This window comes from Marmota marmota, unplaced genomic scaffold (genome assembly GCF_001458135.2).
Source record: "Marmota marmota marmota unplaced genomic scaffold, marMar, whole genome shotgun sequence".
NCBI classification, from domain to species: domain Eukaryota; kingdom Metazoa; phylum Chordata; class Mammalia; order Rodentia; family Sciuridae; genus Marmota; species Marmota marmota.
In genome coordinates this window covers 41,439,890-41,456,674 of record NW_026000108.1, presented here as the reverse complement: position 1 = coordinate 41,456,674, position 16,785 = coordinate 41,439,890, and the positions used below count along the sequence as shown (strand labels likewise).

Below are 16,785 nucleotides of genomic sequence, written 5' to 3'. Positions count from 1 at the left end.
GATGACGTGGCGCGGGGCGGGGACTCGCTGGGCCCCTCCCCGGACTCACCGCCCAGCCGCGCGCGTTCCCGGGCCGCGGTTCTCCAGGCTGCAGCTGCGCACTCGCAGTCTCTCCTCTGACACTGGGGATTCCTCGATGGAACTCCGGAGAGTCATTAAGCAGGATACGAGACCACGTGGCTGCAAGTCTTCACCACAGGATTGTTTCCAATGGAAAAGGGGAAGCATTCCTCAATGTTCCACTTTGGTGTATTTAGCTATATTATGGTGATACACTAACGTTAGACGCATTGGCATGACAATTATGGAGACTAGAAACGCAGAAAGTTGCCTGTGACAGCTTTAATGATATGCTAAGTTAAAACAGAAAAGCCCTCTATAAAATACATAGGATTGCAAACAACTTTATTAATATGAACATGTGTATATGTGGATTAAGAAGGCAGGTCATGCACAAAAAAATGAATATTTGTATTAGAGTGTTGGGAATGTGTATAATGTAAATATATAAAGTACAAAGTCATCAAAGTAATGGAACATAATAAAAAGTGTAGGGAGGAAAACATTGTATTTAAAAAACAGCAGTACCCTACCCACTAGAGTTCCAGTCCCTAGAAGAAAAGTTTTTAGCTCCATCAGCTGCTGCTTCTGATATTTACCTCCATGTAGTGACCATGCTACTTCTCGATTCATCAATTTTAAAACAACATAGCTTTTTCTGTTTCTGTAAATGGAAATTTACCTCTTTTGAGTACTTAAAAAGCCTTTAAAATGTTAATTCAGAGAAATATTACTGTATGCCTACTGTGTGGCAGGCACTCTTTTGTACACTGAGGACAGAGAGGTTGGTAAGAGGAGTGCTGCTTCCTATTTGGATCTTACATTCTGGGGTGGGTAAGGGATTGAAGAAGGGAGAGGTAGTTTGCTCATCCCCTTTTCCCTAGTGAGGTACCCTAAATGATGTGGGTTGAACTTGGTGGGCAGGTGAGTAGGATTTCAACTATTCTTTGGATGTTAAATATACAAGTGTTTAAAGTTTTGCTTCTTTGTGCAAGAAAGATAAGGGTTGGGCAAATGGGCATTCCAGCTAGGACAATGAGGCCTTTTTGTGTGACCTAGGATCCCTTCTGCAGGAGTCACCCTTCGTTGTTTCTTTATTGTTCTTGGGTTAATTCCATAGAGATGCAGCTGGCCTTCCTATGGCATCTTTCCAAAGAAGTCTCTTATAAGTACATAAAGGGACCAAGTTTTCTGGGCAGGAGGCTCTCTTATCTGACCTGGGGAAGGAGTCATAATAAGATAGGGATGTGTGTGTGTGTGTGTGTGTGTGTGTGTGTGTAATGGAAATAGAAAAAATCTGAGACTGGGGGGAAATTGTCCCATATTTTGGGGTTTGGATTTTAATCAGAATGCACAGAGAAGCTCTCTGTGAGGGAGTGGCTGAATAAGAATGCGTAGTCAACCCTGTTGGGAGCATTTGTAAATGTTTAAATACCTGCTCGAGTAAGTTATTTCAAAAGTGGAAACCAGGCTAAAGTTTGTGAGAAAGATTATTGCCAGCAAGTATCAGTCAACATTTTAGTCTTTCTTCATTTAATCAGCAGCACTGTATGTTCTACTAAATAAATAAATAAATAAACAAACAAATAAAAGTCATAAGAACTATAAAGGAAGAAATAAAACTGTCACTGTTTGAAGGTAATATGAAACTTCAATAATAGAACTCCAGTAGGGTCTACAGATGAGCTGTTTGGACTAGTAGAAGAATTTGATGAGGTTGCTGAAGAAAATAATCAACACATATTGGTTGTTTTTATTTCCTAGCAAACAGAAAAAAAATGTTTTAATGATAGAACTTCCAGTGGCATAAAAGATCCTGTGCCTAGAGATAAATCTAATAAAAGACAAGGTGTCTTCAAAGAACATAATAAAGCATTATGATATTAAAATATATTTAAAACGAGGGATATACTAAGCTTATAAACTGGAAGATTCAATGTGGTTAAGATGACAATTCTCCCCAAACTGATTTATGAAATAAATATAATACTAATCCAACTCCAACTTTTTGTTAAACCTTAAACTGATTATAAACTTTATATTGAAGCAGGAAGGGCTAAATATAGGATGGAGAAAAAACATTAGAAGATTTGCTCGGTGAGGTATCAAGACTAGTATATTGATGGCATTAGTCTGGTACACAGAAGCAGAGACAGAGACAATGGAACATAATGAAGAGTCCAGAAAAAGATCCCCATGTCTATGAACACTTGAGGTTGTATGTTTTATCAATGGAGAAAGGATAACTTTACAATATATGGGGCCGGGACAAATGAGTAAACCACAGGGATAGATATAAAGATAGAAATGAGATCTTTTTTTAACTCCATTCATAAAAATCAGTTCCAATAGGATTACAGACTGATTGTCAAAGGCAAAATGAATCTTCTAGAAGATAATACAGGAGACCATTTTCATGGTAAGGAAAGTTATCTTAGTCAAGATATAAAAAGCAACTAGAGGAAAATATCAATATATTCTGAAACATAAAAATTAAAATCTCTGCATGAAAAGGTGCCACAGAGTGAAATAAACACAAGGCAAGAGTAGGAAATGGTACTTGCTACACATATTACCAGGATTAATATCTTGCAAATTCATTTTAAAAATGACAGATGTGCAAAAGGAAACATGCTGAAGTCCTAATGGGCATTTCCCCAGCGAGGTATTCAAATAACCAGTAAATCTGAAAAGGTGACAAATCACATTAATAAGAGGAAATTACATGATGAAATACAATCCTACTTCAGAATTGTTGAAAGTAAAGTTCAAGTTTTGGAACAGCTGAACTGCTGGAGTAGTATATTGTAGCAACCACTTTGGAAAACACTTTGGCATTATCTGGTGAAGTTAAAGACACCATATGCTATGACCCCAAATTCCATTCCTGGGTGATTACTGCAGAAATGAAAACATATGTATCAGGACACACATACAAGAGCATTGAAGGGATATTCATGATACTTCAAAACTGGAAACAGCCCAAATGTCTACCATTGTTGGAGTGAATAAATACAGTGAGTCATGCTCATACAATCCAATGCTCTAGGACACTTAAAAGGAACCTGGTGTAACTACATGTAATCATGGATGAATCTCACAAATACGACATTACATGAGACAAGTCAAGACACCCAAGGGCACACTGTATATTTCTATTTACATAAAGTTCAAAAACTGAAGAAAAACAAGGAAATTATAAGAGACAAATCACAAGGGACAGGAGTTTTATTGGGAAGGGATTATATATGAGGAATTTTGTGGTTCAATGTGTGGCTACAGGACCATTGATAGTATTGTTATACAGTCTATGCTTCATGAAATTTTATGTATGTTTATATCACATCACAATAAAATGTTAGAAAACTATATTCCTAGTCTGATCACTTCATGCCACTAACTTGGTCGAGGCTACTTTCCTCTGGATATGTATTAGTGCAACAGACTCCTAATTAGTCTTTGTTTTCTCTACCGTCCCTCTTAAATCTATTCTCAAAACAATAATCAGATTAATAAAATAAATTGTATCATTCTTTTGCTCAAAATCCTCCAGTGGGCTCCCATTTCACTTGGAGTAAAAGCCCAGTGTTTCTAATGACCTACACACCTCTAGCTACATGGCCTACCAAACTAGATCACACCTGCATCCAATCTGCATCTGGGAGTTTATCTGCTACTCTTTTCCTTGCTTGTCTCCTACTCTAAACACAGCCACATGGGAGTTAGGGTCTCAACAAATGAATTTTGGAGGGCACATCTGTTCTATCCATGACATTGGTCTAGTGGTTACTCAAGCACACCAAACCCCAGTGCCTTTTGTCTGAAATGCTCCCTCTGCCAGGAATGTTCTTTATTGAGGTCATTGAATATCTTGCCCCTTTAGTAGTGTAAGTGGCAGTTTTCCCAATCTCACCATTTTAAACAGCAACCTCCCCTGACTCTCCACACTCTCATTTTTCTCCAAATTCCTTTCCAATTCATGCCATCTCTTACATAGTATTTTTTTATGTTTTTATTGTCTCCATTAGAATATAAACACTATGAGGGCAGAGATTTTTATCTATCTTGTTTGTTTGCTGGGAGCCATTAGCCAAGTAGGTATGACAATTTCCTTGCCAGCGTACCCCATGTTGCTTAGTGGAAGGACTCGTGGAAATAGGACATTTTGCAGTGACATTGCATGTAGGTGACCTTGCTCAAGGACCAAGGCGGATCCGGGTTTAGGGTGTTCCCGGTTTAGGATAATCCGGGTTTAGGGCGTTCCCGGTTTAGGACTATCCGGGTTTAGGGTGGTTCCAGGTTTAAGGTTATTCCTGCTGGGAATAGGGCGTATCCTGCTGCCTGAGTTCCCCTTGAGTTCTCACGGGATTCAGACAGTATTTTTTGGGAGACAGAAGCCCAGTGGGGGTGAATTTGGGCAGAGAACGTGAATTTCCCCAGAATATGTGATTGTAGAGTGCTGGCGTGAGTTCGGGAATAAAGAGTTGCTGTTTGAATCTACAAGCTGTGTGGTGGCTCCTGATTTTGTGCCCAGCCAGACTGCGGCATTTGTTATTATATCCTCAGCAGCTAAACAGCGCTGGGAACATAGGAGACGCTCAATAAATACCTGAGGAATAAGTGAACAAATTTACTGGGCATCCATTGTGTGTAAGGCTTTATAACATAAGCTATGGGGAGAGGTTATAATGACCAAGATCATGGGCTCCTTGGGCAGAATGTCAAGGAAAAGGCTGTGGGCTCTGGAGGCAGATGCACTTGGATTAGACTAACAGCTCTATCACTGACAATGAGTTGTCTACCATGTGTTGGTTTATTTCACCTATAACATAGAACCCATCTCAGAGCTGCTGAGCTAATTGAGGGAAGTCAAGTGCTTAAAGGTCTTTGCTCAGAACATGATGGCTTTGTTTGCATTCTTCTCATCTATGAGGGGATTGATATCATCTCTTTAAGAAATCCAACAAGAATCATTTAAATGAAAGCAACGTATGTACCGCCTGACACATCCGTATCCAAAAATGTTAATTCCATGGACATTTGAAATGTGAATCACAACAGAGAGGAGAATAAGGGCTAAGTGGAGGCAGGAGGGGTCATAGCTAACTGGGGTGGTTGACAAAGGCTTCAGAAGGAACCTGGATCTTAAAGGATGAGAGGTGTTCCTGACAGGTGAGGAAATAAAGGGGAAAACACCTTCTCGACTAAGTCCTGTTTTGATGGTGGTGCATCAAATCCCACTGGGAAGGAAGTGGCTTTGCTCACCTTTTGTCAGCAGGTGGAGTGTTGGCACCAGCCACCAGCATTTCCGCTTTGACACCACTGCTCCTTTTCCCATGTGATTTGGCTTCCTCTGCAGAACAGAAGAGCTGGGTGGGCAGCCGACTGTGTCCTCTATGCCTAGGCAGTGGCAGGTGGACAGCAACTGAACCATCCTCCAGAGAGAATTGAATCTTCCAGCTTACTCTGGAGTAGTGTGCAGAACGGAAGGGGCAGGCAGGCAAGGGTGGGCAAGACGGAGGCAGGAGAGCAGATGGGAATTTAGAAAGTCAAGCTGTGGCCCTGAATAGTTCTGTGGTAGAGGAGGGTGAGGTGTGAGTGATTTTTAGAGATGTAGACTTTGCTGCTCCCCTTCCCAGCCCAAGTCTATGTTTGTTCATTACTTTCCTGAATTTTCCATCCCACACACGTCAGTTCATCATTCCTTTCCTTCTCTTGCAGCAGCCCTGCAAACCCTCAGCCTGGTGTGAATCCAACCACTTGCCTTCTATGCTTCTATCAGAGCCACCAAGCAGGACTGGCTCATTATAGTATTATGACCTCTTAACTCAACTGGAAAATCCAGTTTCCTGAAATTCTTGAATTGCCTCCCAAAATCCAAGCCCATCCCTCTGCCCTGGGACTTCACAACGTCTTCCACCTGAATCTCCAAGCACCTTGCACTCATTCATTCATTCATTCCTGGACAAGACCATTAAGGGTGAACTTGACACACCTATGGCTGCACCTGTCCTGATCTCTGTTCTACTGGTGGAGTCTGGGTAGATGACTTTCATCTGCCGGCCTGCCTCCAGCATGCAGATCAGTACAGCCTTTGGCACTGCTCCCCTGGCTAGCCCTCATTAACAGGCAGCCTGAGGCTTTTGATTTTTACCTTTGATGTTCTTTCTCCGGTAGCTGGAACTGGCCCACGGCTTCTGCTCACTTCCCTGGGCCTGAGCTGCCCTAGGTCAATGCTTCTTCTTCTTCTTTTTAGGTCCAGCTGTGCTATATGTCTTCCACCCCTTTGCACATATTATGGACTGAATTGTACCCCCATCCTGCCAAATTCACCTACTGAAGTCCTAGCCCCCAGTACCTTAGAATGTATCTTTAATTGAAGACAAGATCTTTACAGAGATAGTGAAGTTGCAATGAGGTCATTTGGGGGGCCCTAATTCAGTATGACCAGTGTTCTTATAAAAAGGGGGAAGTTGGAGACAGACAAGGGCAGAGGGAGAATGTTACAGCAAGACTGAATCATGCTGCAAAGCAAGGAACAGAAGATAGGAGAGAGCCCTGGGGAAGATCTTTCCCTCCAAGCTTCAGAGGGAATCTACTCTGCTAATACTTTGAATTTGGACTTTTCACCTCCAGAACTGTAAACAACCCTTTTTTGATGTTTAAGCCACCTAGTACTTTGCTATGACAGCCCTATAAAACTAGTATAGCCCATAGGCAGGAACTGGGCTTTGTGATTCTAATGCCTGTTAGTACCTAGGGAGTACCTGATGGGCGCCCTACCTCACCAGGCAGAAGCCGAAGAACAGAAACCTGCTTCTCTGGGGGAGGCAGTCATGTTGAGGGTTAGAGGAGTAGTAGTAGCTACTAGTCCTGAAAAGTTCTGCAGGTGGATGGTGTCTCACTCTCTACATTTTGTTCATTTATTATTTTCAAGTATTTATCATGGAATGTCATCACCCTGTAGACAGAGCACAATGGATTTCAAAAGTAAAAGAATATACTCAGTCTATTTGCCCTTGACTTCTTCTTACTCTTGTTTTTTTTTTTTCAATTGCACCCTTTATTTCTTAGATTTTTCCTCTCTTCTCTCCTCTCCCTCTCTTTGGCCTTGTTTTCTTTGCAGTAGCCAGAGTCAGCAGGGTGACTCCTCTTCCTGTGCTAGACTCTTCAGGGACTTTCTGTTATAGCCAGCACGAAACCCAGACTCCTTACCAGGGTGTCCTCCTCTTAAAAATGGTAAGAATGGTGAGGGGATTGCATGCTTCTTATTGGCAGGGAATTGTCTCCTGTGCCCTGAATCATCTTCCCTTCTTGCATGCACGAGTTGAGTAGATGCTTGAATTCAAATATAGAAAGGCAATTTGCAACTTATAGATAATAGAGTGTATATGTATACACTTATATATACATATAAATGTATATATGTATATACATATAAAACACTATATGTATATAATACTTTCTAATTTCCATGTCCTAGTCTAAGTGCTTTATATATTGATTGATTTAAGCCTTAACCTTCTGGAGGAAGGTACTAATTTTGCCCATTTTTTAGAGGGAACATTTATAGAGAACTCAAGTTGTTTAAGATCTTACCACTAGTGAATGCCAGACTCCTATCAGAAAGAGAACACATGGGCTGGGCGTGTAGCTTAGTGGCAGGGCGTGTGCTTAGTGTGCGTGAAGTCCTGGGTTCAAGCCCCAGAACCAAGACAACAACAAAAGCATGCAGTAAAATAATGAATAAGGGGCAAACTGAATTTGTAGGTGTTGAAGAGAGCAAATGGAGCCCTTGGCATCTTTCAAAGAGCCGATCAGACTGGGAAATGAAAGCTGTATCCAATAGTGTTAATTAAGGTATGTCCTTTCTCAGCATTCTGTGATAGACGCAGATTCCTGTGGTCCTGAACACAGGGACAAGGCACATGTGCTATGGACTATTTCACTAAAATGACTTCTTTAGAAGGATGAATTCTGAAGGAAGATAAATTTATATTCACTCAATAAATCATGTAAACAAAAGTATATGTCCCAACCCCCATCCATTGAGAATAATCTGCTTTTCCCCACACTCCTACTCTTGACCCTGCCAATAGAACATGTCTCAAGATTTGTTCATTTATTATTTTTCAAGTTAATAGACTTAATTTTTTTCTGTGGTATCGGGGATTGAGCCCAGCATGCTAGGCAAGGGCTCCACAGAAAAAAATTTTGAGACAGGGTCTTGCTAAGTTGCTGAGGCTGACCTTGAACTTGGGATCCTCCTGCCTCAACCTCTGGAGTAGATGGGATTATAGGCCAGTGCCACGATAGCCAGACAATAGATTCAATTTTTTTTAAGAACAGTCTTAAGTTTATGGAAAAAATGAGCACAAAATATAAAAAGCCTCCATAACGTTATAATTAATATACTACTTACAGCCCATAGTTTACATAGTCGTGAACTCGCAGTGTGCATTCTGTGGATTTGGACAACTGCATATTGCCCTGCCGCCACCACTACAGTATCACATACAATAGTTTCACTACCTTAAAAATCCTCTGTGGTCTGCCTATTCTTTCTCTCTGCTAACCCCTGTCAACCACGGATCTTTTTACTGCCTCCAGTAGTTTTGCCTTTTCCATACAGAGCATGGCCTTTTCAAATTGGATTCTTTCACTTAGCAACATGCATTTAAAATTCCTCCATATCTTTTTGTCTTGAGAGTTTATTTCTCATCCTAGATGAGAGCTATCTACATGGGAAATGGTGCCTTTTCATTCTCAGCTACACAATTTGTACATCACTATGGCAAGTTAGCCTCAGTCTTTTAAGGTTTCAGAAGGCCACATTCTTATTTGGCTGAAGGTCTTGTATCTGTCTTGACTTATGACCTGGACACTTGCACTAACCACTGTAGAAACCCACCATGGTAAATGCATTCTAAAACACTCTCCTTTCTGCCTTCCTCTTGCTCCACCTTATTTTCCCACTTTTTTTTTTCAGTCATTGCTGTGGTCATAGAATTCTTTTTTTTTTTCCCCAGCCATGGGCAGGGGGCAGTTATTCAGTTGAGAGTGAGTAACAAACTGATACGAGAGGTAGGGAGATATTCTTCGTTGTATAGGTTCTGTCCAGTACAACCAACTGTCCTGGGTCATCGCTGCTGGTTCTAGCTTTAGCCATCTTTCTCAGGTGAAAAAAAAAAATAATTGGTTTAAGCTTTTGGGATGTCTGCCTGGCACAAGAAAATGCCAAACTACTTGGAAGAGATTGATGGTACAGAACTTAAAAAGGTACAGAACTGGGTCTAACGGGGCACAGAACTCACAGTGAAGCAACCTGCTATGAATGACCAAATCAGGAAGATGTGATATGAGGAACAGATAATAGAACGGAAGACTGAAAGAATAGGAAACGAGCCTGTTCAAGATGATCAGAGACACAGTAGGTAGGATGAAAACACTAGGAAAAAATGCAATATTAGGAAAAGACCAGGCAAGTTTTATAATGTCAAATAGAATGTCTAGAAAAGAAAAAAAGGGTGATTGAATCGACAATTCGAGTAGAAAAGAAAGATAGTGTCTTGAGGTTAGTGCAGATAGTGACAAGAAATAGCACAAATTGACAGGGATAGAAAATGAAAGAAGAAACATGGGGGTGAAGGGGGGAGAGAGAGAGAGAGAGAGAGAGAGAGAGAGAGAGAGAGAGAGAGAGAGAGAGAAAGGAGAGAGGGAGAGGAGAGCACACCACATGCACCAGTGAGTCAATAACTGGGATAGGAAAGAAAAAAGAACATGGAATGGATAAAGTTTGAGAAGAGAGTGTCTGAGAAGTTTTCCAAATTGATTAAAAATGTGACTCTTCATGTTTAAGAAACATAAAGAAATTTGAGCCAATTAAATGAAAAAGAAGCATCTGAATATAGAAATGAAATTAACGTTAGAGACAACACATATACACCAAAGCCTAAATGCAGCCAGAGAAGGAAGACAAATTACCTAGAGGAATAGTAATTAGAACAGCAACAATAGAAGCTAGAAATCAGTGGAACGACATTTCAAAATCCTAAAGCAAAGTAGCTGTTAATTAGACTCTATCCAAAAGCAAGTATCATTCAAGAATGAGAATGGAATTTAAAAAATGGATGAAATTTAGTTAATCCCTTATAGGGTTTTGAAAAAAGAAGTATTGAGCATGTCCTTCAGGAAGAAGAAAATTGAATTCAGAAAGAAAGAGTGAGATTCAGAGAGCAATTATAAACAACATAATTGGCAAATATGTGTATTTACTTAGATTACTAAGTAATCTAAATAAAATAATTATAATGGCAAACTTGTAAGGTACAAAAAATAAAGCTGGAATAAAATACTAGTTAACAGCTAAGATGGTATGAGGTATGAAATTCTTTAAAGGTCTTTGTACTTGGGAGAAGGATAAGAACTATCATGTTTGATTGAAAGTTTCAAGTTGGTTTTAAAAATATAAAGTCAACCAGTACAATAGAAATAAGATCTCAACAAGTCTGTGTGTGGTAGTGGAAGAAATAAGGAAAAATGCACAAGTGCCAAAACGTAGATCAAAAGATGTTCACTATTATTATCCATCAGGGAAATCAAATCAAAAGAGAAATCAGATCAAATCCAGGTGGTATCCACAATCTTCTTCACACCCACTAAATTAAAAAATAACAAGTACTGTCTAGGACATGGAAAATCTGAAACCTCATATATTGCTGGTGGGAATGTAAAATTGGACAACATTCTGGAGTTCTTAAAATTGTTAAACAGAGTGCCATTTGATCTGAGAAATTCCACTTCTAAGTATATACCCAAGAGAATTGAGAACATATGCCCCTGCAAGAACTTGTGCACAAATGTTCATAGCAACATTATTCATTCATAATAGCCAAGATTCCAAATGCCCATTAACTGATGAATGGATAAACGACATGGGGTATATCCATGCAATGGAATATTCAGCCATAAGCAGGAAGGACCAATACATGCCACAACATGGATGCTTCTGAAAAACATGATAGGTGAATGAAGCCAGTCATAAAAAAACATGAAACAATATATTGAGGTCTGAGGGGGATAATTCACCACTCCCTTGCCCCTCTCCCAGGCCCCATTTTTTTGGGGGGGTGGACAGGTAACTGGGGATTGAACCCAGGACAGCTGAGTTACTTTAATTTTTTTTTTTAAATTTTGAGACAGGATCTTACTAAGTTGCTGAAGCTGACTTTGAACTTGTTGCAATCTTATGGTTTGGATGTGAGTTTCCCTAAAAGTTCACATGTGAGACAATACGAGAGGGTTAAGAGGTGAAAGGATTGGGTTGTGAGAGCCTTAATGTAATCAGTGACTTAATCACCTAATGGGATTAACTGAATGGTAACCGAAAGCAGGTAGGGGGTGGTTGGAGGAGGTGGGCATTGGGGTATATATTTGTATCTGGCAAGTGGTGTAGTCTCTCTCTCTCTCTCTCTCTCTCCCTCTCCCTCCCTCCCTCCCTCCTCTCTGATCATGATGTGAGCTGCTTTCCTCTGCTGCACTCTTCCGCCATGATGTTCAGCCTCACTGGAGCCCTGGGGAATGGAGCTTGCTGCATACGGACTGAACACTCCGAAACTGTGAGCCCTCAAATAAACTTTTCCTCCTCTAAAATTGTTCTGGCTGGGTCTTTTAGTCACAGCTGTGAAAAAGCTGCCTAAAACACAATCCTTCTGCTTTAGTTTCCCAAGTGCCTGGGATTATAGGCCTGCACCACTGTGTCTAGCTTTTCAAATGGAAGTCTTGAGCTCAAGGTCTCTGTCTGGAAAAGCAAGATCCCAGAATCTGTTGAGCTTTACAGCTTTGCCGTGCTGTCCCACATTTATTCCTTAAGCAGGTAGAGTGAGTGATGGACACTAGATAAAGATGCCGAATACAGTTCTTATATTCTTCCTTCTTTTATCTTGTTAACTCTTCCAAACATTGCCTGGTATATGTCCAGTCACCCATTGATTCATTCACCAAATATTTATTGAGCATTGCCCAAGGTCACAGTTCCCAGTGAGAAGTGCACAGATCTGACTGGAGCCTCAAGGAGCTGGCATTTTACTTGGGGGACGAGAACACTAAACATCTGAACAGTTAAGAAACAGCCAGCCCCTCTCCGTGTTGGATCTTCTGAGGTTCAGTCCCCCCAACTCCTTTTTGCTCCATCTACGCCACTCCTTTGCTGATCTCATGCAGTCTCGGGGACTGAAATAATGCCAAGGACTCCGCCTCATCTCTCCCTCACACTCTGTTCTCACTTATCCAATTTAAAAAAATGAATGCTTAAAAGCTATACCAAATCAATTTCTAAAAGCAATCTCTGGAGCCATCTCCCCCCCCCTCTCTACCACCCAAATCTACTCATGTCTGTTTTCTTAGAAACTAGTATTGATATTCTTCAAATTGCTTAACACCCCACATCTCCTCTTCTCACATACATTGAATTCACCTAAAAATCCTGTGGCTTTACCTTTAACACATGTTTACAATTTGATACCATTTTATTACCTCCACAACCATCATCCTGGTCCGAGCTACCATCATCTCCTGCTGGGATTATTACAACAATCCTCTAGCTTGTCTCTCCCTCCTGCCTTGGTCCCTAAAGTCTATTTCCAACACAGCAGCCAAATGATTCCTTCCAAAGGTGAAGTCAGATCACGGATGAATCTGCTAAACCCTCCATTGGCTTTCCCTCTTAGAGAAAACCCCACAGTCCTTATGATGATGTAAGGGTCCTGCAGGATCAGGGCCCGGCTGCCTCCCTGATGTCATTTTTTGGCTCTTGCCTGCATCCACTCCCTTTGTGTTCTCAAGGCTGCTGAGCATGTGCCTGCCTTGGGCTTTTCTACTCTGTGCCAGTGGACCAAGCTGCTCTCCCCCATGTGTCTGCAAGCCTTCCTCCCTCACTGCTCTACCTGAGACCACCCTACATAAAATACTCTTCCCACCTTCTCTGCATCTCCCTGTGTTCCCCACATCACTTGTTAGATTCTGTCACACCACGAAATTCATCACTATGTGTTTACTGTTTGTCTTCCTGGAACAAATGACCCAGGAGGACAGGAACTGTTTTATTCCCTGCTGTATACTTCTAGTGCCGGTAACAGTGTCTGGCATATAGGTTCTCAACGAACTATTATTGAGTGAATGAGTCATTCCATTTTAATTTGAGACATCAATAGAGAAAATGTTGCAATTTGACTTGTAATGTTTATTCTGAATTAAGAATGAATAAATTAACATTTTGGTCTATTTTTCATATTATTATTGCCATTTAAATAGTTACAGTCATCCCTTCTTTGCAGTATATAGTATGCAGGATTGAAATCCCAAGATTTTATTTAGGTTAATGACAAAACATGACATGAGTAATGGATAAAACATGAGGAAATGGGACAATTGAAAGGAAGAGAGTGGGAGTTAAAGTTTCCTTCCCATATGACTTACATCATTTAAAAAAATCATTTCATTAATATGCTTCCTTTTCTCCTTAGTGTATTCAATTTATATAACACAGACATCCATTTCCAAAGTTAAATCTACATTTTCCATTTGGAATACAAAAATTGATCATTTATCAGAGAAAACATGTGGGTCATGTACGTTGTACACTGGGGATTGATTAGGCCTGATTAATGTATTATAAAAATGATCACAAAAATAAATATTTTCAGTAGCTTTTGTTCCTTGGCACTATCTGCCAATATTATTTCATTTTAATTGAAATCTCATATTTCTATGCCACAGATAATGTTTTCACAATCAAGGGATAGTGTCTTTTTGAATTTTCTCTTAACAATGTGCTCGTTACAAGGGGCTTATGGCATAAAAGCACTACTAATTTTAGCTATCGTGTTTTCCTGAATTTCTTTACATTGTTGCCAGACAATGTAAGTAGGGATGTTTCCTGAGGTATAGAACCTAATCAGCAGGACAAATCTTTGCATCCAACAAGTCCTTATTCAAAGCTTGTATGTACTAAACTATTGTGAGAAGAGGGACATTCAAAGAATGAGGGAGACCCTCCAGTAGTGGCTCCACTATAAAACTGCAATTCTCATGTCATTTCTTATTTAGCATAAAGGAACCAGTCTTCTAAAAATCATTTTTATTTATTCAGTGATTGGAATGCATATTATCACTTTAAAATTCTGGCCTTTCTTTCTTCATTAATGCATACTATTTGTAAAAATGGCTTACAAAATGCAGGTTGATTATCTAAGAGTAGTGACCAACTTGTACACATGCTGAATTCTAGGGCTGGGGTTGTAGCTCAGTGGTACAGCGCTTGCCTCGCATGTGTGAGGCACTGGGTTTGATCCTCAGCACCACATATAAATAAATAAATAAATAAAGATATTGTGTCCATCTACAGCTAGAAAAATATTAAAAACCCCTAGAATTCTATCATAAATATTCTAAGGACATCACATTTTCTTACATATTTAAATTATGTTTTGTTTCTTCTTTTTCTTTTTGTCACTGAAGCATCCATCTTATTTTGTTTTTACTGTAAAAGATGAAAGTGTCCTTAGGGTAAGATAGTGTGGGGTGGGGTGTTCAGTACGCTCAAGATCAGGGAATCAGACTTTGGGATATCTGGCCAAATATCCATGAACCAGTTAGGCCCCCACTCTTTGTATAAGTTTGCCCACTTATAAAAAAGAACACTGGATTACATTAGGCAATCTCAAACTTAATGTACACATGAGTCACCTGTGGATTTTGCTAAAACGCACATTCTGATCCAGTAGGTGGGAGATAGGGCCTGGGATTCTGCATTTCCAATCAGCTCCCGGGTAATGAATGCCCATGCTTGCTGATCCACCCGCTGTATTCTGAGTAGCAGTTAAGAGCAGCATTATTCATAAAAAGATAATGTAAGCTCCGTATATAATTTTAAATTTCTGGTAGTGACAATAAATATGCAAAATAATAACTGTAATAATAAATATTAAATTTAACCTCATATTTTTTGCCAGTTACTTATATAGACTAATCAAAAATATTTCAACATCATCAATATAAACAGGAATGAGATATTTTGCAGTATTTTTTCCACTTTAAGTCCTCTAAATCTGGTGTGTATTTTATACTCCCAGTTTGCAGTGGTCACATTTCAAGTGCTCAATAATCACATGTGAGCTACCATTTAGAGCCACACAGGGCTGGATAATCTCTGGCCACCTTTGGTACTCATGACATCTCTCCAAACATTCATGATACCTTACATTTCAAACACTTCTCCCTCTAGGTGGCGCTAATGTTCTGTGTTTCATCCTGAAAACATGTTTTTGGATGGTTGAGAAAGGTGGAAAGGGCTGCTTTATTTACTCAGTAACTCCCTTCTTCATTCGTTCATTTCATATATTTTGTTCATTTCAAATTCTACTGAGAGTAAGGATATTATGTTCTCTAGAAACTTAATCAATAATAAAGCCTAATCAAGTTATTGTTAATTATGCAAAATAAGCTAGAGAAAGAATACTTTAAAAAGTCACTGCTTTCCATTCCTGTTTATGTATTTTTAGACAAAGCAGCTGGAAAAACAGTGGAACAGAAGAATCACTGAAGAGTATACATCAGATTTGAATAAGTTTGTGACACTTTATGAAGAGGAGGGAAATATTTCTTCTGTTTTATCTAATATGAGATGGCTGGTACTTCTCATTGGCCACTTAATGTGTCCAATTTCTGAAAGGGCAATTATGAATATAAAAATTAACTTCCATCTCAACTCTGTGGTTTTATCTAGACTCCAGCCATACTATATCTGAGCTATTCTGTATCCAAGATATTACATGTTTTGGAAAAATCATATTTAATACTCAGACTTAAGTTTAAGAAAGCAGACCTAATTACTATTTTTTTAAACTTGACATTATTTCTTTTGTCTGAGAAATAACTAAAATGTGTTATTAATTATATATATATATATATATATATATATATATATATATATATATATATATTTAAAGAGAGAGAGAAGAGAGAATTTTTTAATATTTATTTTTCAGTTTTTGGTGGACACAACATCTTTATTTTATTTTTTATGTGGTGCTGAGGATCGAACCCAGCGTCCTGCGCATTCTAGGCGAGCGCGTTACCGCTTGAGCCACATCCCCAGCCCTATTAATGATATATTAATGATAACTAAAATATGTTTGCTAATGTGAAAAATTGGCTTATTTGAGTTAATTCACCCCTAGAGTAAAACATCTCCACATTTCAAATGAGGAAATGGATGTTCTAGAGATAACTAACTTGTCCTGGACACATGGCCATTAAGAGGTAGAACATGAATTCACACCCCGTCTGTTTGACCCTGGAGTTCATTCTCTTATCTACTGCACTACATTGAGGAATATCTCTCTCCCTCCCTCTCTTTAAGTTGAATTTGCTAACCAGTCAATAAAATAGTCAACAAAAAGTACAATCTATGATGTCCATGATGGGGCAAAGATGTCTTTTATAATGATAAAAGGTGTAACTTGCTTAAAACAAGGCCTAAGGCCTTAAAGCTTGGTTATCTTTGGATTTTAGTTCTCATTTTATTAAAGGGAAATTAAGTTGCTGTAAGCCAAATTGCTGAAACTCTATTTTCTATTTTTTATAGATTTTTTTCATATATGACAGTGGAATGCATTCCAATTCATATTACACATATAGAGCACATTTTTTCATATCTCTGGTTTT

The 16,785-nt window shown here is 39.3% G+C and overlaps 1 protein-coding gene across 1 annotated transcript in view; it reads right to left on the bottom strand.

The window, feature by feature from the left end:
- Positions 1-223, bottom strand: part of Srd5a3 (steroid 5 alpha-reductase 3) — a 19,881-nt gene extending 19,658 nt beyond the window's left edge. The window contains exon 1 of the mRNA XM_048784497.1: positions 50-223. Within this exon, the coding sequence (XP_048640454.1) occupies positions 50-156 (107 nt within the window). The 5' untranslated portion in view covers positions 157-223. The remainder of the gene's footprint in view (positions 1-49) is intronic.
- Positions 224-16,785: the final 16,562 nt, after the last annotated feature.